The 27,106-nt window shown below is 40.5% G+C and overlaps 1 protein-coding gene across 1 annotated transcript in view; it reads right to left on the bottom strand.

Moving 5' to 3' along the window:
* The window catches only part of atp1a2a (ATPase Na+/K+ transporting subunit alpha 2a), a 54,543-nt gene extending 29,604 nt beyond the window's left edge, over positions 1 to 24,939 (bottom strand). Inside the window, 13 exon segments of the mRNA XM_082514821.1 lie at positions 4,233 to 4,342; positions 5,330 to 5,528; positions 7,159 to 7,427; positions 13,506 to 13,623; positions 15,996 to 16,130; positions 16,577 to 16,690; positions 19,999 to 20,202; positions 20,969 to 21,028; positions 22,286 to 22,360; positions 23,223 to 23,248; positions 23,251 to 23,312; positions 23,314 to 23,519; positions 24,233 to 24,939. Of these exon segments, the coding sequence (XP_082370947.1) occupies positions 4,233 to 4,342; positions 5,330 to 5,528; positions 7,159 to 7,427; positions 13,506 to 13,623; positions 15,996 to 16,130; positions 16,577 to 16,690; positions 19,999 to 20,202; positions 20,969 to 21,028; positions 22,286 to 22,360; positions 23,223 to 23,248; positions 23,251 to 23,312; positions 23,314 to 23,420 (1,479 nt within the window). The 5' untranslated portion in view covers positions 23,421 to 23,519; positions 24,233 to 24,939.
* Between the last annotated feature and the right edge of the window lie 2,167 nt (positions 24,940 to 27,106).

Raw genomic sequence — 27,106 nt, 5'->3', positions numbered from 1 at the left:
CTTTTTTGATAACCTGTGAAATCCACCTTCATAAAAATTCCATGATAATAACGGCATTTCAAACCACTCTTAGAGCCAATTTATTAAAATCCATGCTAAACTGATTGACCTGACACCCGATACACCAGTGGGAGCTAAACCAAGACAAGAAATTTCTCTTTGTTTCTGTTTATTCATTCATGAACGGCCGCCAAACAAGGACACGCACTCCACAAGATTTGTCCTTGTTTGTGCCTTTTCATGAATGAATAAATAGATCATGGAAATTCCATCTCCTTTCCCGAGTAAGATGGGTACTTGTTCGCGTAATGTTAATGGAGCCTCGACTGCTGTGTTCGAGGGCTGCTGGGATATACGCGTGTCACTTAATCCAAGGAGCAAATCTGCCCACCTTGAGGGGTACAGAGGCTGCACTGGCACCGTCTGCTCCCATCTGAGTCAAGAAGCTGTAATCCCTGTCACTGAGAGCCATGCTGAGAATTTCTTTAGGTCAATGTAGCACAGTTTGGAGGGGCAGCAGTCGGTAGAAGACGGAGATATTATTGACTTACCTTTCCAGCAGTGTGTGTGTGTTTGTGTATCTGTGCTGGGGGAGTCATTTCCAGGGGTGCATTGGATTATCCTCTGTGTATGTGTATTTATGTGTGAGAGAGATGCCAAGCCAAGTGTCAAGTGGTACTGACAAATTATTTTTATGGGTTGTTTTCATTCCCCTGTGGCTGCCATGCAGCTGAGGATGGGCTGACCACAGGAGAGAATACAAACTATCTTTGCTCAAGTATGGCATAACAAGAAGGTTTGGTAACCAGTCCGTTAAACTGAGATAACAACTTCAAAATCTGATCAGAAGGGCAGGGAACATAATTGGCATGCTGGCCCCATCTTTTCCCTCTCGTCTCATCCAAGAGATGTTTGAAGAGACAGTGAGAAGGGAGAGCCTCGAAATTACCAGAGACCCGAACCACATCCTGTACAAAGAGCCGGAGCCGATACCCTCAGGCAGAAGGTATGAAAACTCAACATGTAAAAAAAAAAATTCCACTCTCAGGGATCTGTGTAATACTCTTTCTGATAAGAGACACAATAACGGCTACTCTAATGTAAAGCACGGTGCATACGTTTCTTTTGAAGTGTTTACACTTTTCTTGAGCATAGTGCCATTATGCTTTTCAGCGTTACGCATTTCAAAGGAGAACATTGTGCTTTTAACCTCTAATACACTCAGTATGGGAGCTGATGGCGTGATTCATTTAAAGATAAAGTGTATGATCATTTAGAAAATATACATCTTTTATATGCTCATATTTGAATAATGCAAACAGCAGTTGCGGCATTTCGTGCTGTTGTATACCTACGCTGCATTACATTTCAGAGGCAAATGTTTTCCTTCTAGCTTCGCTACATTTATATTATTTATGTACGCCAGTAAATTTTCAGATTGAGATTTCAAATTGAATCTCTGTTAACAATGTTAACCTTATAGATTAAATTGCCGGCAGTATGTGCAAACGTTTAAATTAGCCCCCGTTTGAACAACGTGCAAACTGCAAACGCCAGATATATGATGTAATAAGTATTATAATAACATGATCAGGTCTATTCTTCTGCGTGGACTTTAAATACATTTTAAATTATTTACTTTTACATTTTTTTTATTAGGGTCTTTTACACTTATACTACTTTTACATGGCTTTATTGCCACTTTTAGTTAAGCACATATTCAAGCATATAAATCTTTGATCGGAAGTATCACCACTTTGTCTGCATGGAACATTAAAAGAGGCTAAGATGTGTAACAAGTGCTTTGATTTATGTTACAAAAGTTGCTGCTGTTTGACTCTGCTTTTTGCATTTTTCTGTACTTTAACTTTAAAGCTATTTTAGCAACAAATGTGTGTATGTGAAGTTTATCTATCTACGCCTGTGGGCACAACAACAGCACTTATAGGTTTAACAGTTTTCAGTCTTGTCATGAATTAAACTGACAGCAACCCAAACATTTTTTTTAAATCTTTTTTTAGCTTTAGTGAGTGAACACTGATTTCACCACTTCTTATTTTGGAGTGACAACTCAGCTAACACTTCCCACATGTTGTTAAGTTCACCCTACTGGCAAACCATGTTGTCAAAAATCATGTCATGAATAATGTGCATGCATTATTTGATCCAAATATAAAAGACCCACTCAGAATGCCTTTGGATTAAACTAAAAGTGGTATACTCCACCTTTTTAGGGAGTAGAGATAATTCACAAAGCTGAAATATAAATGCAAAGTTTTCAGTAACTTGATGTTATAGCGTGATCGCTGCTGTGTTGCATGGTATACATGCGGCAGGTACATATCTATTTTTCATGCTGCATTGCATAGAACCACTTATAAATCCCAAACAACATCTATCTTTCAGTACGGCAGGTTATTTTTTTCTCCAAGGATGGTGAAGCGCATCCTTCCTTACCCTGTTTTTGATTGGTGAATACTCATTGCCTTCATTGGTTGGTTTGGCTGGGTTTGGACATGACAAGTGATGACTGGCTGGAGTAAGCCAATCAGAGACAGGAGGAGAGTGGGTTATGCCCACACAGTGTATATAAAAGATAGATGTAGCCTCTGGGGCTAAAGCCTTGAACCTCGGTTCTTTCTGCCAGCCAGCAGTGCGTGACTATTTTGGTTGCAAAAAGAAACCTGGTAATAACAGAAGCGTTTGAGAACATGCTCATTTTCTCTTGATTTATGACCTCTGTAACATTTCCTTGACATGTTTAAGTCTCAGTCTCTAGTCTTACTGAATACAACGTGATTTTTTTTTTAATATGTAAGCTTCTATTTAAAATAAGATATATATTTTAAAAAGTGCATGCTTTGGACTTGTGATTGACAAGTCACTAACTTATGAATGTGTGGTGTCACATCCACCCCTCAGCTGGTGACATACGGTTTCAAAAAAAAAGGAAGATGGTGATGGAAACAATGTTCAACTTAAGGTTTTAAAACAAGAGTCAAACTTATGTGTTAGGTAATGTAAGAGTGGCTTCATCCATCATTTATAGAGGCTATGTTCATGTATTTTCCGTATTGAAGTTAAATAAATGAACATATAGTGTCTTCAGTGCTACATTATATGTGTCCAGTGTTCACATTCTGGTAAAGCACTGAGTCAGGAATCGATCAGTGTCCCTGGTTTTGGTTCTTGGGTTTTGAGTTTTGTTTGCTTGCTTGTTTGTTTGTTTGTTTAGTTGGTCGGTTGGCTGCTGTGCTAAACAAGAAGTATATCTTCTTGATTATTTTGAGGTGAAGTTTTATATTCTTGCATTGCCTTTTTTGTTATCATTCAAGTATTAATTCTTGTTGTATTTAAGCTTTAGTCATTGCTCAGCGTGTGTATGGCCTCCAGTTTCTTCTTTAGTATTTAGGAAGGATTTTGGATTCCTGTCTTAACTCAATAATTATTCAAATAGTGACTTTTATTTCTTGTAATATTTTGGATCTCGGAGTCACATTTTGCTTCAGATGAGTGTCAGCTTTCTGACTTCACAGAGTACAGTCACTTTCAGTTTTCCTTGCCCTCTGTTTTGTCTGGCATTGCCGCTCTGTGTAAATTAATTCAAGCATGTTTAAAATGTACTTTCCTATTTCACGTCTCTGGTTCATTTCCTGTTTTACTTTGCTAGTGTTTTTTGTGTCTTGTTTTCAGTTTTACTTCCTCCCTGTCTGATTGTCTGGATTGTCTGTGCCCATTTCTTGTTATTCTCCTATGTCTAATTCCTAATCAGTTGCCTGTATAAATTGTCCTGTCCCTGTATTTGTCTTGGTCATGTCATCCGCTTATGTCTGTTTAGTCCTGTATTGTTCTGCTTTGCTTTCAGAGTTCCTCCGTAGAGTTCTGGTCTCCCTCGTGCCTTGTGGATTAATGTTTGGATTTTATTGTATTGGACTTATCTGCTAATAAAGCTCGCTTTTAGTTGGATTCTTCACGCCTCTTCTGTGCTGCACTTTGGCTCCTTTACACCTCTGCCCTCCACACACAGCACTGTTTGTTCAAAAAGCGTATTCATATAGCTGCCTCTCCCTCTTTTATCTGAACCAAATTCACTGTGAATACTGCTCCTCTTCTTTGGAGATGAGCAGAGGATATTGGGGGGAAAAATAAATATTATACATACTTCTTCAGGCACCAATACACCAATAAGTGTGAGTGAGTGGCAGTATAAATATATATATACTTTCTTTTACCATTACGATGGGAAGGTGCGCCTGTCCGGGTTTGAAAACAGCTCTGTTGCAGAGGCCAGCCACGCGAGACAAAGCAGTCCAAGTAGGAGAGCTCTTGTCAAAACCCAAACCTGAGAGAATAGGAGAAGGAACTGTGTTAGGCTTTTTTTTAAGTAGGACTCATGCAGTATTTATGCTATGGACTTAACTCTCAGTTCACAGAGTACAACTGAATATTGTAGCTAAATAATAGAATCAGGGTCAGTTAAGTTGAACAATCACTGTTTCCTTGACAAAAGTGATTTTTCAAATCCCCAGTCTCTAAAATGCCATTCATTTTTAACTAGAGGGACTCAAAATAAAAAGGTGTTTGGAAATGACTTGTATCAAAATTTCAACCCTCCCACCCAATTGCACTGAAAATGACCTTCACTCTACTGCAGGCGCCTGCATTCATTTTTCATATTTTCCTGGACTGTGTACAACGTTATTGTGGAAACACACTGACACACTATGGCTGGGATTGTTGAGCTTGACACGGTGCAGTACAAAAGGCTAAAAAGGCTGCAGCAGCTGTAAAAATCGTCTGCATACTTTATGGAGAAAAAAAAATTGAACACACTGTGTTTTTCGTAGCTCTTGCCTCGTTTCTCTTGTACAGCCTTTGTCAGCACCACTGGCTATTCCTTGTATGAGTTCACAATTGTCTGACTCAGGACTAATTAGTATTCATGGAACACCTGTTTTTTCTCCTGCCAGACCTTTTGGTTATTGCTAAAAGCTTCTTTAAATTTTGGCTCGATTTTCCACAGGAGTCAAGAATCCGATTGGTTCCGCAGAAGCAGTCTTGCAGAGGAATTCTGGGAAAAGACACGTTTGTAGCTGAGGGTTATGCCGCCCACCGCATACCGCTGCTCAATTAATCCAAGCAGTAGAGTGAACAGCCTTGTTGGTTGGCGGTGTGAACATTGGACAGATGAATTTCAGCAGGTGGTTGCACTCCCCCCTCCGCATCCCCCACTCCATCTCTCCTTTATATCTTTCACTCTCCAAGCTCTCTCTCTCTCTTTCCTTACTTTCCCCCTTGTTTTCCTCCTCTCCTTTCATCTCAGTCTTACCAGTCTGGTCCTCGGTGGTGTCCGCATCATGGATCTGGTTGTCGAACCACATGTGGGCCACCGTCATACGGTTCTGGGTCAGCGTGCCCGTCTTGTCGGAGCAGATGGTGGAGGTGGAGCCGAGAGTCTCTACGGCCTCCAGGTTCTTTACTAGACAGTTCTTCTTGGCCATTCGCTTGGCAGTGAGAGTCAGACACACCTGGGAGGACAGTGGGAGGTGAGGGCAGAGAAAGAGTAGGGGAGGGAGAAAAAGGAGAGGCGAGGATGGATGATTGTGAAAGCATGTGTACGCAGCGGAGCATTCAAGTGTTTGTGCATGTGAAACCATGCGTGGTCCGGGTACCTTCTCAATGAGAGTGTGTGTATGTGTGTGAGGATCTCGCTGGTTAGTTAACAGCAGGTGAACAAGAACATAAAAATATGATGAGTGGACATATTCCATATGTCACCCACATAGCAACTAATATATCACACATAATGTACACACAAGCATTTTCACACATACCTTACTGTATGATGTATTTAAAGGGAATGCAACTAAAGAAACCAGCCACTGGAAGTTAATTTATTTTCTGCGACCACTGAAATGTCGACTGATGGCATTTAAAATGCCAGCTGGCATCCCCCTCAACCTGCTCTCTGTTTGTTGTTGCAGAAAAAGTTAGCTACATTTTTTTTTTGTAAGAACAAGATTCGGTAATAAATCACTTTGCTGTGTTCTGTAAGATCATTAGACCTACACCTAACATTCAGCGAGGGTAAATTAGTGATAGGAAAAGCACAGGTGTAACTAATAACATTGATGATGGCTTGGTTCCACGTAGATGTGCCAGTAAACCGTGACAGTGAGCCAGCAGGCATGCCATCAGGGCTTTGGAACTGGCACATGCAAACCTGCACTAATCAATATGTTTATGTCAACAATATCAAATGGGTATGAAAGCAGCTGCTCGAGATGAAAAGCCCGTGGGAAATTAATGCCACCTACTGCTATTTTCCTAATTTTTGTAAAGCCTTTAAGTCTTTTTTGTTTGTTTGTTGGTTTCATTATTGCTGCCTGTGATCTTAAATTCCCATTATCAATAGACACAGACAGACTTCTGCTATACATATTTAACAGGTGAAGAATGTCCATCAAAGCTAGAAAACAGAGCTTAAAAACAAATGAAAACTTTCCATTTTCTTACAGTAATTTCAGAAGCTAGTTTCTGATCTTCCAAATTGCAAAAACACAAAGAAAGCAGCTTTAAGTAATCATGCTAATGATACCTTGTACAACCAAAAGCTAGACCGCAATCAAATGTACAAAAAGTAATCCAACATACCCACACACTACAGTCCACACACTAGTCAGCTCCTGCCTCGCTCTGCTCATTATGATGGTTCTTTACAGTTTATTTAAACAAAATCTTGCTGTTGATGTAAAAAAAAAGTACCTGTAAAAGCCCCCCCTGCAATCAACCTGAATCATATTCTTTGTTTAAAACTATCATTTCAAACACCATTTTGTATCTTTGTGTAGCACAGCCAGTTTTTCTTTCCCACATGGCTCCATTCACTTCCTTTTCCCAGAAGCATATTATGGAGTGATCTTGCAACAGGGGATTATTGTAAACTGAAGTGCACATTATGTCATTGCAGCAAGGACAGAAAGAAGCTGTGCAGGGACATAAACTCTCATTAAACCTTTTAAAATGCTCGGCTATTTATAGAAAATCTTGCAGATATATTTTGGAGAAAATCATTATTATAAAACTTATTGTTCTAAAAAAACAAAAAACAAAAAAAAGGGAGAGAGACGCACAAACACTCAGATACACTATACTCACAGTGACAGTAGCCAGAAGCCCCTCAGGCACATTAGCTACAATGATGCCAATGAGGAAAATGACGGCCTCCAGCCACGTGTATCCCAGGATGAGTGACAGGATGAAGAAACTGACTCCCAAGAAAACAGCCACACCAGTGATGATGTGGATGAAATGTTCGATCTCGATGCTGATAGGTGTCTGGCGGACCTCCAGCTCAGATGCCAGAGTGGCGATGCGACCCATCACCGTTCGGTCACCGGTGGCTATCACAATGCCACGAGCTGTACCTGCAGTAGGGGGTCATTAAATTTAAATCAGTCGTTCTGTTTACCACAAAGGGACATTACCGATAAAATTAGTTCAATGTAACTGCCTTGACTCAGTTAAAATTGGTTTACAGGAGATTTCTGTTCTGCAGGGCATAATACTGTAATTAGGATGACTGTGCAATAGATAAAACAAAAATAGGCCACCAAAAAAACAGCAAAACATGAACAGCTGCACAGTGGAGACAATATGAATTAAAATAAAATGTGATCATGATTTCACTCACTGGCCCTCCTTCCAGCAAATAGTGGTTATATCCTTGTTTTAAATGTGTAACTAAAGTTATTACTCGGATGTAATACAGGGTCTCATTCCAGTCTTTAGTGTAATTATGAAAAAGATTATCTAATAGTTGTTTTCATAAGCTGCTAGAGGAACAAGTACGTGTGAAAATGCTCTTGTGCTATGTCTCAAAGTACAGCAGTAACTATTAAATGGGAGTTATTATTTTGAATCTGAAAGAACATTTTAATGGCTTGCTTAGTCATGTAAATCTGACAAGTGAAGGTGTTTGAATGTGAGAGTGCAAAGCTGTGGTTGGTCCAAAGGGGAAGGCTGCTATGAAGCTATGAGCTTTGTTATAAAGTCTTGCTGTCAGTGATTTCTTTTTTGGTGGGGGTACAAACTGGCCACCTCTCATTTCTTCATATATTTCTAGGAAAATGGGACATACTTCCAGGATTTATTGAAACATCCTGAAGCAGAGATGGAAATAGACTATGCAAGACAAAAAAAGAAGAGTTTGCACAATTTTAATGAGTTTGAAACTCAATATTCTGTCCAACCATCTCTATGCTTCAGCACAGCTTGAACTCCTTTGTGCAAGCTTTCTTCTGTTAATGACGAGTTGAACCAAAAATGTCAAATTTTGACTCCTCGCTCCCATAAGACCTGTTGCCACTGATTTTCCGTGCACTACACGTGCAATATGACACACCTCAGCCTTTCCTCCCTGTTTTCCTTCCTTAAGAATGGCTTCTTGACAGCCACCTTTCTACAGAGACATTTCTGATGAGGCTTCAGTGAACAGTAGATGGATCATCTGAAGAGTCAGATGCATCTCTCAGGTTTTGACAGGTCTTTGCTGAATTATTTTTCTTAAGGACATGACTGTCAGATACTGTTCATCTGCTGTAGATGATTTTTTTAAGGCTGCCACTTCTTTGTCCTCCACTTGTCCAGTTTCCTAACACATTTCAAGGACTCACTGCACATCTTACACAGATATGCCAAGTTTTCAGCTAATAGCTCTTTGGGAATCACAATGTTAGTGCAACAATACTATTTTACGGCTGTCAGTCCGTGTTATGTTTGACATTTTTTGTTGGTTCATCTAAAGAAATGCAAGTATGTGTTTTTGCAAAGTGTCTAAAGACCCAATTTAAATTTGATTTTTTTGGTTTGTTTGTTATGTGTCAACAAAGCACTGCTTCATCCCTCGAATTTAAAGTTAGGTGCCTTTTTTATGCCTGAATGATTCGTAGATCAGTGTTAGGAGGCTTTAAAAAAAAGTTAAATATTAGGAAATGAAGGGTGGCTCAAAGTTTTGCACAGTACTGTAAATATGTGTCCTAAGCAGTATGTGTGAGGTATTATCTGATCTTTTAATAGAAATGTAGTTCCTGGTTGTCAGTGAATCAGGCAGCAATAAAGAAAAAAACTCAAAGATATTTGTTGGGAAATGAAAATGCATGGTTCTGTTTTCCTGACATTAATATTCAAGTGATTAGATTTTAGCCACTCATGCAAATGCTGAAGCACACAGGAAAGCCTCAAGGTGCTCTAGACCAGAAGCCTGAGGTCCACATTCTGCATTAAATAGATATAAAACATTCACCAAACTCACCTTTTTTTTTTGTGCAATTAAAAGTTAAATTAAAGTCTTTGGATGATTCATCAGTTCAGTAGTTAACAACATCAGTTTGTTGCAGTCGCTAGTCAAGAAGCATCGGTTTTTCAAATGATGGCTATTTTTTTAAGACAGCTCTTCACATGAGAGGTCGTGAAATTACAGACCACTAGGTGTGAGTTACAGCTTTCAGCTGGGTGACCAGATGCTCTCACTGCTGTAGTGAGACTCAGAGTCATATGCGCAGGGGAAAACAAATGCTAACAGCGTGGATACCGTGGGCACTGCAGACGACGTGCTCTAATGTGTAAACAATGAGGAGGTTCGATGGCGAGACATAACTGGCTGTAGAGCAGTGATAGATGGAGGTGAATTACAGGTGTTGGCCAGTGATGGGTGCTTGGATGGACTGAGCAGATGCTCGAGAAAGTGGATGAGGAGAGAATCCAGATAAGCAGACTCTACCTTATCCTCTGAAATGTGAAAACTGTGAGTTACTCTGGGCAACCAGCACAGTTTCTGATAGAGTTTGTTTTCCGGATGTAGGTATGTCTTTGATTTTTGCAGAAAAACACACTTAGTTATATACGATAACAAACCACAGATGTTGCAAATTAATGATTAATTGAATTTTAAATGTGAATCTTTTATGATTTTTAATCGAATAGACATGCAGAGGTCCATTTTCAGCAACTGTCACTCCCGTGTTGCACTGGCACATTGTGGTAGCTAATGCAAGTTGATCACGTTTGAAGGCAAATCCTTCCCAAATCAAAAACCCTGGATTAACGGAGATGTTCGCGCGGCACTGGCGGCACGGAACACCGCCTTTGCCTCCGCGAACACATCGGACTACAAACACGCACATTACCAACTCCGGAAGACGATCAAAGCAGCCAAACGTGAGTACAGGGACAGGGTGGAACAACAGTTTGACAACCCTCGGAGTATGTGGCAGGGACTAAACACGATCACAGACTTTAGAGGGAAAACCAGCACACCGCAGACCACGGCCTCTCTGTGTGAGGATCTAAACGTATTCTACGCTAGATTCGACACAGCGAACACCATTAGACCGGACAGTGTGCGCACCGCGGATGACGTCAGTGCGCACACTGTGTCTGAGGAGGATGTGCGGAGGTGCTTCAGGAAGGTGAACGCACGCAAAGCTACTGGTCCGGACGGGATTCCCGGCCGCGTCCTCAGGTCATGCGCGGCTCAGCTGGCTGGAGTGTTCACGCACATCTTCAACCTTTCCCTCTCTCTGTCTGTAGTCCCAGCCTGCTTCAAAATGGCCACCATTGTCCCTGTACCCAAATCCTCCACCATCTCCTCATTGAACGACTGGCGACCTGTAGCCCTGACCCCCATCGTAAGCAAATGCTTCGAGAAGCTGGTCAGGGACTTCATCTGCTCTGCACTACCCGACTCACTGGACCCTCTACAGTTCGCATACTGCCACAACAGGTCCACTGATGATGCCATAGCCCTGACACTACACACTGCCCTGTCACACCTGGAGAAGAGAGACACGTATGTGAGGATGCTGTTTGTAGATTACAGCTCAGCATTCAATATCATCGTTCCCTCGAAGCTGGACAGGAAACTGCAGGATCCAGGACTGAGCAGCTCCCTCTGCAGCTGGATCCTTAGCTTCCTGTCTGACAGACGCCAGGTGGTCAGACTGGGCAGCATCACCTCATCCCCCATCACACTGAACACTGGTGCTCCACAGGGGTGTGTACTGAGCCCTCTCCTGTACTCACTCTACACCTACGACTGCACAGCCACTAACAACTCCAACATCATTGTGAAGTTTGCGGACGACACTACAGTGGTGGGTCTTATCACCAACGGTGATGAGACGGCTTACAGGGAGGAGGTCAGCGCCCTGACCCACTGGTGTCAAGACAACCATCTCACCCTCAACGTCGCAAAGACAAAGGAGTTGATAGTGGACTTCCGGAGGTGCAGAGAAGTACACACCCCCATCACCATCAACGGCGCTGCTGTGGAGAGAGTGAGCAGCTTCCGGTTCCTTGGCGTACACCTGGCTGAGGATCTTACGTGGTCAGTACACACAAACAAAACAGTGAAGAAGGCGCAGCAGCGCCTCTTCTTTCTCAGGAGACTGAAAAGATTCGGCATGAGCCCCCGCATCCTCAGGACCTTCTATCACTGTGCCATTGAGAGCATCCTCACTGGATGCATCACCACCTGGTATGGCAACAGCACCGCCTACAACTGCAAAGCTCTCCAGCGAGTAGTGCGGTGCTCTGAACGGATAATTGGAGGTGAGCTTCCCTCCCTCCAAGACATCTACAGGAAGCGGTGCCTGAGGAAAGCGGGGAGGATCATCAAGGACTCCAGTCACCCCAGCCATAAACTGTTCAGACTGCTTCCATCAGGAAGGAGGTTCTGCAGCATCCGGTCCCGTACCAGCAGACTGAGAGACAGCTTTTTCCATCAGGCCATCAGACTGCTGAACACGTCATAGACACCTCAGCTTCACTACTGGAACTTCAACATTATGCACTCCACACTGTATATAAATGCCACTTGTTTTGCACATATTCAACTCTGTATATTTTATATATTTTATTATTATTATTATTATTTTATTTTATTTTTTTACTATTTAATTTGTAAAAATGTGTATACACACACACACACACACACACACACACGTAGGAAAATATTTAGTATACACATCCAGAAATGCATACACTATTATATATTGTACATATATTTATTAGTTTCAGGTTGGCCATTCTTGTATTTTGCTCGTTTGTGTTGTTGTGTTTGCACATCTCTGTTGCTTGTGGGGCTCGCACACAAGAATTTCACTCGCATGTGCTGTGCCAGTGTGCCTGCACATGTGATGTGACAATAAAAAGTGATTTGATTTGATTTGATTTGATTTGAAGGCTAATTTATCATTTGAAAACCTTTTTCCAATTATGCTGGCACAGCTGAAAACTGTTCTTCTGATTAAAGAAGGAAAGAAATATCGTGTTGAGTGTCTGTAGCATCACCCTCTGTGGGTTTGATTATAGCCTTAAAATGTCCCTCAAAAAATAACTTTCTTCTGAAATTCATCAGAGTGTAAGAAACGAAGAGTATTCTGTGTGCTAAATTGCCAAAAAAAAAAAAAAGCTTTGTGCAACTGTGCTCTACTCGTTTACAAACCAGCACAATCTGGTGGGGACAATTTAATGAAGCTTCCTCTTGAGGACCTGAGCTGTGCTTCTTAAACTATACTTGTAATCTTGCTCAGTTTCTCCCACGTCTTGTTCTACTCTGGTTAGGGCCACTTTGCAGTACACACCTTTTATATGCAATCCTGTTTCTTTTTAGGCCTCCAACTGAATAGCCTTCGATTTTAAAGACTTTCAGAATGTCCATTACGTCTGAACACATAAAAGCCGATCTTCCACACACCCAGCCAAATTTATTGTTTCTTTAATCAGCACATCTTTCAGCTGTGCTAACGTAATCAAAGCCCGTTAACATGCTAAACCTGCATTAGGGAACATAATGTGCCATTTGAACACAAGAGTGCTGAAAATGGGCCTCCATACACCCACACAGGTATTCCATTAAATTACAGCATTTCTGACTGGTTTAATGTTCAATTAGTTGGAAACAAATGTGTATTTCAAAAACAAGGACAGACACTTCTGAGCTTGTAGATAAGTAGGATGTACTTTTTTAACACTTCACTTTCATAAAAAAAAAAAAATCTTTAAATTAAGTCAGAAATGGCTCCACAAACGTGTGGCCAAAACGCAGATCTTCAAAGATAACATGCAAGTGTTCAGAACTGTTAAAAAAAAATCTAGCTTCTAAAACTTCATAATAACTCCATCATCATTAGATGTTCTTCTAATGTACATCTTGTTCTAAGATCTATCTGATAAATCTGATAAAATCCCTTTGAAACTTTATGACTGACAGCCACTGACCACTCAAATTCCCAGTGATTCTATCTCAGATGGAAATGCTTATTACTAATCCTCATGCATTCTGCATGAGCAGCTACACACTGCGTGGTGCAGTGTACGGATCATGTACTGGAACACATTCACCGATGGGTGGTAAAGCAAAAATGATGCTGATCTCCAGATGGCTTAAAGGAAGACATTTAAAGCCGATAAGAGACAATCTTGGCCAGATGTGGCCTACTGACCCTCGACACAGTTGGTGGAAAAGAAACAGATGTTGCGGGTCTCCAGAGGATTCTGGTGCGTGAACTCCGGGGAGCGCGTCTGAGGCTCAGATTCTCCCGTCAGAGAGGAGTTGTCCACCTTCACAGGGAGAGAGAGAAAATGGATGTGAGCGCGGTGTTATCAGAGAGACTGAAGAGGTGAAACTGACAGACTGGAAATGGAAAAAAAGGACTTTATAACAACAAGTGATATAGCGCTCTTGTCTTGTCAAAACTGTGTTCTGATCTAGGTGCTCGCTGCAACACGGTGTAGAAATTTGAACCACTGAGAGAAACCTTCACCCTATTCGGCAACAGCAAGTGCAGCTGCAGAAAAAGCCTTTGATATTTTCTATACCGGTAGCACCTACAACATTATCTGATTTCCACACAAGCCATAAAAAGCAGATAAATTAAACCCAATTAAATACAGGTAAGATATTAGACTTGGTAATTTATTGAATGAGGAAAATGATACAATATTACATATCAGTGAGGGAGAAAGGTGTGTGAAACTCTAGGAGTAGCATTCAATTTAAAGGTGAAATAAATCAGGGATGACAATTAGGTGAGAGTGAGCGCCCTGTTTTCATGGTAGGTTTATTCCCATCCCCATGTAGAAAATGTATTATGGCTCAAACAAAGGAGGATCTGAGAAAAACGGATGTTCAGGATCATCAGACTGGGAAAATGTTGAAATGTATAATCCTTCTCTGGAGAATTTAGACAACTTCGTAGTCAGACAGACAAAAGAAATTAAAGATCTTTGTTGCTCACTTCAGGTGTGCTCAAGAAACAAAACAAAACAAAAAATACTACAGTTAAAGGCATTTGGTAGTCTGCCTGGTCGGTCACAAAGGAACTCAATGTGAAAGGCCTGTTTTACAGTGGCTAATGATTCCACCATCAGAAGACTAACTAAACAACACTGGTGTATATAACAGGATTGTAAGGTTTGTGATGCCCATCTGCATGTTTGCTACCAACTGCTTGAACAAGAAGGCTGTTCTGACAGTGCTTTATGGATCGGTTCAATGAGAAGTGTTGTAGAAAATATACATATAACGTATATTCACTGACCACAACGTTAGGTGCACTTGTTCAACTGTTGGTGCAAATATCAAATCAGCCAATACCTTGGTGTATGGTCAAGATGACCTGCTCAAGTTCATTTAAGTGACTTTGAACATGGCACAGTTGTTGGTGCCAGACATGCTGGTGATAGCTGCTTAAAGCTGAATGCATCACATCAAGTTCAAATGATCTCAAATCGGTTTGTCCAGCATGACAAAGAGTTGTAAAATGGGCTTCAGAGACATCAGATCTCAAGTCAACAAAGCACCTTTGGGATGTGGTGGATTGTGGATGTGCAGCCAACACATCTTTTTGTCTTCTTGCATTTGTGGGGGTTTTTTTCCATGTTTTTCACTTTATTGAAATAAAAAATTCAAAAATTATTATTTTTGAAATATTATTATTATTATTAGTAGTAGTAGTAGTAATGCATAATAATATCATGTCAGTGGAAAGCCCTGAGATAGACACTTGTGTTTCTAAAACCTTGTTGAATCCATGCCATGAAGAATTTAGTTTATGTTTAATCAGTGACCAAGTCAGATATTTTTTATTTCAGTTATCTAAACTGGTCCTCTTTATCTCCTTTTAAGACCTTTGTCAGAGTCAGATGAACCTTTAGGTCATATTTATGCAGAAAATATTAAGAAATGTCCAAGTGAGCGCGCAGACCTTACTCAGACTCGACATAAAAAAAGACGAAAATTTAATCAAAACCAGATTAATCTTTCACACAAAATATGTATACAAAATGCCCTTTCCCTGGCTCATCAGTATGAGGTGAATTCTACAGGAACAATCTGACTCAGTTTTTCATTAAACTGCAAATCAGAAGCAGACAACTAGCCGCTCAAGCATCGTGTTTGAATGTGATTACGTGGTGTCTTGGAAGCGAGCCATAATGAAAGCATTTTCTGGGTGATGTAAATATGGTCATAGCTAACACAACAACAGTTTTTGCATGTACAACTGCACATTGCTTGTTGGCAGGGGAAAAGGCTTTAACAAGAAGATGTTTAAAAAAAACGTTCAGGAAACATTATTGAAATCATTTTTAAGGGAAACTGGGAAAGGTGGAAAGTCTGATTACTGCAGCATTGTTGTGGGTTGGTGCATTACTTTGATCCAGACTAAAATATCTTTCAAGGACTGACAGCTGGTGAACAGTTTATCACAAGGCCAAATATTTTATGAGTTATTTGATTTATTTATCATTCCCGTCCAAGTCACCTGTACTTCGTTTACCTGCAAATGTTTGCATGCTCAGATGCTCTTTATGATAAACAATGTGCTAGAAAAAAGAGAAAATAAGGTAGAAATACCAAAGTCAGCTGAGCTACTGTAATCCCACTGCGACTTCCAGGTTCCCCAGGGACGGGCCCAGCACCCCTCCCCTACCTTGCATCCGCTGGAAGAGATCACTCGAAGGTCAGCTGGGACGCGGTCTCCCCCTTTGATCTCCACCAGATCTCCCAGCACCACAAGGTCTGCATTGATCTGCATCTTCTCCCCCTCCCGGATCACCATCGCTTGCTGGCATGGAGAAAAAAAGAAGAGCAGGGAGAGGGAGTGTGAGGAAGAGAGAACGTCTGGGAACAGAGAGAGGATTTAGTCAGATGAGGAGAGAGGAGCGATATAAAAAGAAGAGAAGCCAGGGGGTATGGAGGTATGTAAAAGACAGATATAGACGAGAAGGGAGATGAGAGGAGGAAGACAGGTAGGGAAAAGAGGCGCGAGAAGTGTGTGAAAAGAGTCTAAATAGATTAAAGAATTAGGCAATCAAAGTGCTAGAGGTGGATAACGCAAGGGGAGTTTTTATGCAAACACACTCACAATCCAAAGTTGGCTCAAACATTTATTCTTCCTTTGTGCAAGCTTATTAGGTTTCCACTCAAGTGAGTGTGTAAGCCCTACTTGAGGGACGGCTTATTGATTCAGAAAGCTCTGAGAGTACACAAACACCAAATGCATCAACTTACCTGTGGCACCATTTTCTTGAAGGACTCCATGATTCGAGAGCTTTTGGCTTCTTGGAAGTAAGAGAAACAGCCGGTGACGATCACCACAGCTGCCAGCACCACACCCAGATATAACTGAAACGGAAGGAAAGCCATGTAACAGGGGGAGACGGTGTCTTTATCAACTTAGTTTGGTTCATGTAAGGTACACTTAAGCGCAGGAAATGGGGATTTATCAGCTTGAAACGGGTCTTAAAACAGTAAAACCTTAAATGTACATGTGCAAGAACAGAGTTCAGAGGGAAAAACCTGGGGGAAGCTCACAGACTTAGTGAGAGATTTAAAAAGAAGAAGTCATCCCAGAGCCGGAATCTTCTGTACTATTTTTGTTATCTTGGACAGCTCAGTTCTCGTCAGTCCAAGTGAGCATCTGTCACCCGAACCCAGAAAACCAAGGACTGAAACTCCAATCTGCGAGGCCACTAAGAGACGCTCACTGAGCTACAGCCTGGCTTTTTAGACTTATGGTTATGTAAAAGCAGGAAACATTCATTCTGGTGTATTTTTATTGCATTTTTGGTGGCTATTTTCAGGTCTACTGTGAAAAGGCTGTTATGGGTTCAGCTCTCACTGATGCAAACAAGACAGCCAGGCACTTTGGATGAAAGCATCTGCCAGCTGGTGTACTGTATGTCTTGGACTCCTGGAAAGAAAAATTACAAAATCCTGAAAAGTTTCCTTTTTGGAAGGTGTCGCTTTCATTTGACAGCAACAACAGAATGTTTTGCTCTTTTACACTTCAGTGGGTTATTGTTTCTTTCTTTTTTTAAAAACACTAAGTCTGTGCAAAAAGCTTCTGAACCGGGAAACATATCCGCTGAAAAATCACTTGTCAGTACTTAGAACATTTTTCTCAATTTCAGTGTTCAGTTTGCAGGTCCTGATTTTGTCTCCATGTGAGTTTTTGCAGATTTTAGAACAGCTCTTTTACCTCCTCTCACTTCAGAAAGAAATATTTCTGTTCACCAGCTGCATGGAAATTATAGAAACAACAGCTGTCAAGGCAGGTGACATTTAAATCAACAGGTTCTTTCCCAAATGTGAATTTTAACACCAAGAAATATACTGCGTTATTTCAGCGGCACTTTCAGAAGCCCGCTGGACCATTTTCTCAAATTAAACGCAATTCTTCAGGTCAATAAAATGCATCAAAGTAATGTAAAATTAACTTATCATCTGACAACAACCATATGTGGAGTACACTTAAGGTGGAATTTCTTCTGTAATAGCTGCCAGTACACTTTGCAAAGGCTCAAAGTGCCGAAGCTGCAGGCTGTCAGGGCTTTGAAGTAGCTTACCGGAGCATCCAGCTGTACATGCTCGGCGCTAAATGGAGAGATTAAACTGCTGGGGGATTAATGTGCACGTGTCTTTCTACTGTACGTTACTGTATATTATGCAAGAGCTTAATGCAGACTGCATAATGAGTGAGAGCCATAATGTGCAGCATGGGTGGTGCTTGGCTCTGTTTGCTCAGTGGTTGGTCTGGGTGTTTATTCGTGTGACTGCTAGGACGCCAGTGTCAGTGGTTGTTTTTGTGCCACACTCGGAAGAAGGCAAGGACTCTATGTCACGGTGTAACCGATATTCTGTACTTATGGGGACCTAATCCTGCTGTTTCTAAAAAGTATTTTTGGATTCATGTTACACTTTAGAAGCTGAGTTTTCCCCCTGTTCCTTTTCAGTTTTCATTCTTTATTCTGTTGGTTTTCATGTATGCTGTCTCTGTATTGGTCCCTGTGACCAGTTGGGTTTTTATGGGAAACTCAAAAAGGAGATTAAGATCTCAAGACAAAAACCTCTGCTGAGTAAAGGTTATGTTAAGAAAATATAACCAGCAGAAAAAGAAAGCCAAAGAAAAATCCACCTTAGTTGGACTAACAACAAGTATGTAGCCACGTCGTGATTTGTGATGTGATACTTTTTCCTTTTGATTTTTTTCTTCATTTTGTGAAGTGCAAGGTAAATGGCATCTCCGTCCATTATACTCAACTGAAGGCAGACATCTCTACAGTGAGTAACACCCAAACCATCTAGATAGATAAATACCACTTTAAGCAGAGGAAAAGCTTGTCCTTTGAAATCTCTTTACTCTCTAGCCTTTGGTTTAAGATTTGATTCAAAGCAGCTGAAAGGTGTGAGGCATGTCTTTAATAACAATTCTGTATTTATACAAACAGTCATGTGAAAAATAACATTTTCACAGGACTCCTGTGAAAACCTAAAAGTACACCCCCTGACTCAGTGGCTTGTAGAACCACCTGTAGCAGCCATAACTTCAACTAACAGTTATCTGTATAACCTTATCATTCTTATGGCTGCAAAACGACCACATAAACATAACCAGTCCTGCACTGTGCTGCTTTTTTCCAAATGTGGTGCTGTGCCTTATGGTCATTTAGTTTTGTCAGTCCAAAGGACATTATTCCACAAGTCTTGTGGGTTGTTTAAATGCAACTTTGCAAAGCTAAGCTAAGCTGTGCTGCCATGTTATTTTTCGAGGAAGGAGGCACCTGGCAACCCTTTCAAACAAGCCAAATGAACATTTAGGTGTTCAGTGTTTTTCTAATGGTACTGTCCTGAATTTTGACATTTAACATGCTAAGTTACAGCTGCAAAGTTGGCAATGTAGCTCTTGGACTTTCCCTTAGCATTTCACAGTCTGAAATTTGGGTGAATTTGCTGGGACATCCACCCCTGGGAAAACTGTGGCATTATGTTAACACACGCCTACCTCAGACCAGCAAACTGCCAAAATATCTGTTTTTATGGAGGTGGTCACATTTACTGCTCATCAATAATCAAGTGTATCCGATTGGGATCACAGGACTGCTACTCACCCTCTTAATCCCTACTGAAATTTTAATGGCATACTTAGTTTTTCACATAACTGCAATCTTCTTTGCAGTCATTTCATATTTAATTTTTATCCCCACTGGAGTTTTGAGGGGTCTAACAGAATGGTCAAAAGGATGTGTGATGTAATCAGATGAATTTTGTCACTGTTCTCACCCCTTTTGTATACACCTCTGCTAACACTGATTTGATTTATATGATTGTTGGTACAACTCTGCAACTTGTGCTTATGGGAAATGATGTTGAGTCCCACCAAAGTTAGAAAAAGCAGGAAAATCCATAAAGTTTGTAAAATTTGCTAGACCTGGAGGAAACTTTAAATTTCATATAAAATTAGAATTAGATAAGTGCTCCACATAACCAGAGTACATCTGTCTGAACAAGATTAGAAGAAGTTAAAATGATGCTTTCTTATGCATGGACATGTGCATTTCCAGCTCTGTGTATATATTCTGCACGTCTTACTCTGAGTGTGTGATTAATATGTTAGGTCCATATGTGTGCAGGTTTTACAAGCAGTTTCTCACATTGTCATTGGGCGGCTCCTCCTCTGTGGCCACCTGAATACTGTAGGCCAGGAAGCAAAGGATGGCCCCAATCCACAGCAGAATGGAGAAGCCGCCGAAGAGCTGGCGGCAGAATTTGACCCACTCCGGCGTGGTTGGGGGAGGAGTCAGAGTGTTCGGACCATCCCTGGCAAGATTCTCTACAGCTCTGGCATTGGTCAGACCCTGGGGGAGAGCAGGAATAAATGTCTTTCTGCTGTCACAGGCAATCTTATTACAACACAATGGCCCAGTTTTCACCTTGGCTTAAAAAGCAATTTTACAGCTGTAGTTGCAGAACATCAAGTGTCCCCGTCTGGCCTATTTAACATCACAAGCATAGAAAAGATGCTCATCTAAGATGCTCTGTTGGATGTACCTATTGAACATTTTCCTCTTAATTTCTTTTTTCCAATATCTCATTTAGCAAAATCCCGTGTAAATATCCAAAGTGCTATGATTTAATTAGAACAGATAATCACACATCTGATTAATTGACTTTGATTGATTGTCTTTGGAGCTTGACAAATGTTTGACATTTTTACATCTTGCACTATTTCCCATGGTGTAGAGCTTTGATTTTTTTTCCATGCTCATCTTTAAAAAAAGAAGATAAAAAGATAAAATCTTATTGACCTCACCTGGAATGTTACAATTAGAATCAGCAGCAGATGTGGTGAAAGCAAAAAAATGATGTGGTTTATCTGCAATTTGTTTTTATCCTGAAGTGTGTAAGTTTATTTGAGTGTGCAACGGATTAAAGATGAAGAGGTGACACTGGGGAGAGCCTATGTTGACCAAAGTAATGCTTGGTCTCCGTTTGGATGTTGCTCTTCAGTCCGGGCAACGAGAGATTGCATCTCTGTACGGGATATTACAGCAGCTCTTTCTTGTGTGCTTGTGTGCAAGCGTACATGTGTACTTAAGAGAGTTTGTGTGTGGCTGACATTACCAGTCTGAGGTCCACTGCATATCGTTTCCCCAAATCATCCAGATCTATTTTGTGGTCATCCTGCAAAAATAAAATGTTTCTTTGATACTGAAGCCTCAAGAATCACAAGCGCAAAGCACAGGTGCACTACAGCACTGTTTATTTATTTATAAGGAACCCTATTAACCCCATTAACCCCTGTCTTTCACTAATAAAAGAGTTTATTGTTTGTATCTAACAAGGATCCATCACCGACAGACAGACAGACAGATGAGTAAACTCTATTGTGTCTTGAGTGTGTAAACCAATAAAAACTGATTGTTTCCTGCTGCAAAGAAAAGAAACCCACTAAATTTTCTTGTTTGGTGGCACATTTCTGCTACTGGCCCAATCCCAAGACATTTCCACTGTGGGTGAAATGGAGTTTGGCAGTGTAGCAACAAAAACTTCAGCCATCAGCTGTCAGGATTGTATCATTCACACAGGATGAAGGGTGAATTTCTTAGTAAGACAGGGGAAAATCCATATTTTTCCTCACCAACAGCCGCCTCACTAGCTGCAAGTAATTTGGCCACAATCAAGTAAAAAATTAGATATTTAGTATTTAGTATTTATTGTCATTGTCAAGAACAATGAAATTGCGTTTGGGGCTTCCATACAACCCAAAAAAAAAAAAAAAAAAAAAAAATAGTTTGTTTTATTTATAAGCACCTAAACCTAGTATTGATTAGCTATTGTCTGGTGGTGGTGAAAATGATTTCTGTGGGGAAAAAATGCAGGAAATCAGTAACTAAAGAAGTGTATGAGCCAGACAGATCAAAGCAAAATTAAACACAAAACTTCTCCTAAGTGTTGACAGTATCAAAGGGATTCTTTTCTTTAATCAGTCACAAGCCAATCTGATAACTGACAAGAGCGACTTTATCAGAGATAAAGTAGCAAAAGGCAAAACTTAGCCCACTTTTCATGGACATCGCTTGGCTGCATTCTGACAGCACCTCAAAGAGCTACAGCTCTGCACAAGACGAAACTCTGCACTACACTGCTGGTGGCCCACAAATTATTCAGTATCTTTCCGAGTACAAAGAGGAGCAGCCAGAGGGTGGCTGAGCAGATAGGAGAGGACAGACTGGCTCACAACTAGTCTGCAATTGACTGCACTAAACATGTTGGATTGCCATTTTGTTTATGGGTCACCGTTTTCATTTATAGCCTTGTTAAATAACCTGGTGTCTTTGGAGTAACACTATTTGGGGATCATTTGGTAGCAGCGGCATTGGAATCAATCACTGTGCCGAATGAGTATGAGATGGAGCAGTGACAGCTTGTTTTTCTTACCAAGGCCACCTCCTTCTTCAGCTCATCCAAGTTCTTTCCCTTCTTATTCCTCTTCCCTCCGTTCTCGGCACCACACTAGGGGAAAAGAGTGCAATAACTATACATTAGGGTATCATCGTAAACCTAAAATAAGTGGGAAAAGTCACTTGCTTGGTAGGCACATTGTGCCCAGCCATTTACATTCAGAGCGACAGAATGCAAGCATCAATGTGAACACAATGGACTTTGTGTTTCCTTGTTTATTTCAATCTCCTGACACTGTTGGCAAACCATTCACCCAATATTGACGAGAAAATATCTTTTTCTAATACTGCAAGTTCCTCATTTATGAGTGCGAGCGAGAGTGTGTGTGTGTCACGAACAGTTGGAAGAAGTGTGCATCATGGAAATCATCTGCCGCTGTCAGTCTCCTCCTGGTGGCACGTGTGCATGTCAGTGAAGGAGGGATATACAGCGTGAATGAGAGGAGAGTGTGAGCAAGTGACACAGTGAAAAAGTAATCAGAAAGAGCCAAACAGGGAGCACAGAGCCGGCGGAGTGCCTGAAATGTGTCTGGCATAGCAATTTCCCACCACTGTGTGTGAGGAAGATTACCAGGCTGTCCTCCCATAAAGCTAAATGGAATGGGCCTGATGGAGAGAATAAAAGCAAAATTACGTAATTACCCAAATAAACAGCAAGCCGAGAACAAAACTTATTGAGGAGGAAAGCCATTATCCTGAGATGTTACTGTCTTTTTTTGTTTGTTTGTTTTTTCAAAAGGCATCATTCTGACACTTCGAGACATCAAGTGCTGAAGACGCATTTAGGAAAGTCTGTGATGCATGTCCACACCATATGCTGTCATTGCACATATATTACAGTAAGTAATGAGCGATGTTCATTCATTCATTCGCTGATATTAGAAAGAAAAGCTTCAGAAATCAAGAGAACTCACCCCTTTGCCCATGTTGGACGTCCAGATGTCGGCGGGTTGTAATGTAAAGGACAGCACTTAGGAACCCCGGCCACAGTTGAGACTCTCCTCCCACGTGTGGAAGACACTGGTGGCTTTTTTGGGCCTGGCACCCCCACCACCAAAAACTCCTGTCAGGGTAACCTGACCCATACACCCCGCTCCACTGGCCCTCCCCATTAGGGCTTCTCCATATTCACACCCACCCACCCTACCGTGAGCAAATGGTCCCACGCACACACGGCAAGTACCTGCACCTGCTTAATACGTCACTGCCTCCTGTCACAACACACAAGGCCTCTTAGAGAACAATGGCTCTTCAATCACTCGTGTCAACACTACAAGTGAAACCTTGGTAGCAACATATCATGCAGCATTTCTAACAAACATCATAATGAGGGACCGTTAGTGACCCTTAAGAATTCTCATTAAGACTCATTATCATGCAAAGGGAAGCACAGTGTCCAGCTGTTCGTGAACAGTAATGATAGTGAGAAACTGCTGTGTTATTGTATAGCGCTGAAATGATTTCTTCATTTGTCCTGTGCATGAAATCAATGTGACTCACTGCCAACACAACACTTAAATTAGCTTAAAGTCCAAGTTATTTACTACATAAGGTGGGTCATGACCACTGCGCCCATACAACAGATGCTGCAGATGATCTTGTATCTAATGTGCACCAAATGTCTTATCACTTTTTGCCAATTGCTTTTAGAGCAGATTCTATGCTTGGTGTCTGCTTACATTGCATTGCATCTAATCCTGTATGAACTTTGTACTTTAGGTCTAAGCACCTGTACAATGAGTTTCTCTGCAGTAAAGGTCTTTTATTTTTAATGGTATATTAGCATGGTTGTTTGAAGTTCAGCATAAAACTCTGTGTAGATAAAGCTTCTTATTAAAGTGTCTAAGACATAAGCCAGAGAAGTGATCGTACAGGTCAATTAAACGAGTAACCTTCTAAGAGAAAAAGTATCTTTAAATCTAACTTGGAGGTTGTATATTTCACTGATGATGGCTGAAGGAAACGGTTTCCAAGGCCTAATCCGTGGATCGACTTCCTCCGAGGCGTGGACGTCTATCAGCAGAGAATGTCCCTTAGTCTGTAACACAGTCAAATATATTCTCAAGTAATATTCAAGCATGCCATTCAGCGTGTTAGTACGAGCTCGGGAGCAGCTTGGGAGAACAAGAAAACAGAGACTGCTTCAGATTGTCTTCCCAAATTGACTCAACTTTATTCACAAGTATAACAGTTTATATAGAGGGTAAAATTCATGAGACAGCAGATTATCAGTTTAAACCAGTACAGACCAAGATAAGGGAGCGTCTTCCTGCCCTTGGGTGAAGAAGCATCCTTTGTGTAGTTTATTAGTTCAGCTACAATTGTGATTATCTCAGCGACATATTTTCAAGGCACAAAACAAAGAGTTCTTACATTAGTGAAATCTGAAACAAACCATTTGGCCTTCAACAGGCGTCTAAAAGATTAAGAAACTAATGTAGCTGAGGGAGTGATCTCTGTGGTATTTCAACCTTGTACCAGCCTGTGATTCTCACACATCAATTCTTGGGTCAAAGAGAAAAATAACTAAAACAAAGGGGCCTTATTGAATGACAGAGTTTTCCTGTATAATGTCACTATAAAACAATATCCAGTAAATGCTACCATGGTACTAAAATACCTAACAATGGCCTAAATCTTTGTACTAAATGTCACCAATTCAGAAAAAACTTATAAATAAATATGTGCAAAAATGAAATCCTCACACATCAAAACCCTTTAGAATTTCACACTGGACTTAATTACAACAAATATAAAAGAGAGCTATAAACACGCACAGATACTTTGATTCATTCGAAAAATAAAGTTGAATTAAGAAGCATTGCTCCCTTTGTGGCAAGCACCTGATAAATGTGATAGAAAAATGGTATACATGAGTGTAAGCAGCATGCCTTCAGTGCATACTTAGTCTTTTTACTTGGCAAGGGAGTTAATCCCAGGAGATGCCTGTGTAAATAAGCAGATGCATATTTACAGCCTGGTACAAAAATGGGGCTTTGATCAATTTCCTTGTTCATGGCTGTGTGGGGAAATTTTTTAATAACTAATTTATTTAAATCTGATCAAGCCTAAATTTCTCAATTTGAAGGGCATAGAAATGCTGCTACTACCTTGAATGACAGGTGGGTCCTGACTAGGCGCAAACCTGCGTTACATTAGCTGAAGATGCTACTACTCTGTAATCATGTTTGTTTCGAGCATTTATCATGCAGTTAGCTCCCAAATAATGGGCTTATTGCAATGTTTATTGTACCACATGATTAAATAACAACTCTGATGCTCAGTTCTGGTAAGTAAAATTTGAGTATTATTAGCAATTTAGCGCTACTGTACTGTAATTAGCAGTTATCTGTGAAGGTGCCTTGCTAACCAAGTTAGCAGACAGCTTAGCCATCCTCCCTCTCTGTTATTATATCAAAACTCAGGAGTTATTGTCTTAAAATTTCAACTCAATGAATGACCGCCTTTAAGTTTCAACAAACCTAACTTAAAATTTTGAATTATAAGGACATTTGTAGCTCTACACTAAGCTACCATGTATTAACTCGATATTTGCCTGTCAACCTTCTACTTATATATTTAGGCATTCTGTATGTTTTGATTGATGAGTGAGTTAATTCTCATTTATTTATTAATTTATTTGTTGGTGAAGGGGATATCAACAGGCAGGAGTGTGCTGATGCTATTGTGTCAACTTTAAATCATTTAAATAAAATCTGATGTTGCTCTTTTATTTTTAATACTTTGTTAAAGTTACAGATATCTTTTAGTGTAATAATATACACTTTTTATATTTTACAACATAGTTGTTTGTCAATTCTAAATAGGCAGCTTTAGCTGGTGAATACGTGACCGTTTTTACAGGTCATGGTTGCATCCTCTACATTTTTGCCAAACAGAAAGAAACTTGCAACTTTGTGCAAGTCCATGAACAGTCAAATTTTGTTTTTGTCTTTTTGTTTCACTTTTGTCCCACCAATCCCGAGAGAGTGAAGCCACAACATGCTCTGCAGTAATTCTAAAATCCTCACTACAGTTCATAACAGGTGTAACAACAAAATATATCAGAGTGTATGAGCAACTTCAGCCATCCCTGAAGTTGAACTCAGTTGTCTGGAAACTTTGGGTTGCTCAGGCAAGCGATCTGGCTTTATTACTCCACAACTAATTTCTGGCTAAAGTCTGGCTTATACAGTGCATTATCATCCATCCAGTTTAACTTTGGGAAGCACAGCATATAAGCATCTGTTCCACAATGTCACAAGATAATACAAAAATTCCATCTGCATCAGCTTTAAATTGAATTTTTAACACATTTAATTATGGTTGTTTGAATAATCCAAAATAAACCTACATTTGCAGCATTCAATGATCTCCCATTGGCCAGTCAGTCATACACTGTCTCCGGGCAAGTCACCGCACATCTGTTAAAGACTCTGATGTGAATAATGAGGCAAAGTATTTTTGAAAAGGTTATGCTCACTAAATCCCACCAGCATGTTAATTCAGGGGAAAAAATCCCCTAAAAAAATTGTATGTTATTTTGCCATTTCGTGAAAGGGTGGTTAATGGTTGCTAGGCATTTATTTCCTGTTTATCATTATTCCTTTTTGATTGTAGGATTGCAAAGGGCATGATGAGGAGAACCCATTTTAGCGCTCACCTGCCACCATCATGCAGGAAAGCTTAAAAGTTTAATTTCAAAACTGAATTCCTTTTGTACTTACAAGAAAACCACCACCTGGTGATCACTGTGCAGCATTTAAAACCGCCAGATTACATCCTCTAAAATGGTCTT

Source organism: Aulonocara stuartgranti, assembly GCF_965226115.1.
Source record: "Aulonocara stuartgranti genome assembly, chromosome: 18".
Lineage (NCBI taxonomy): Eukaryota > Metazoa > Chordata > Actinopteri > Cichliformes > Cichlidae > Aulonocara > Aulonocara stuartgranti.
This window is presented reverse-complemented; position numbering and strand designations above follow the sequence as displayed.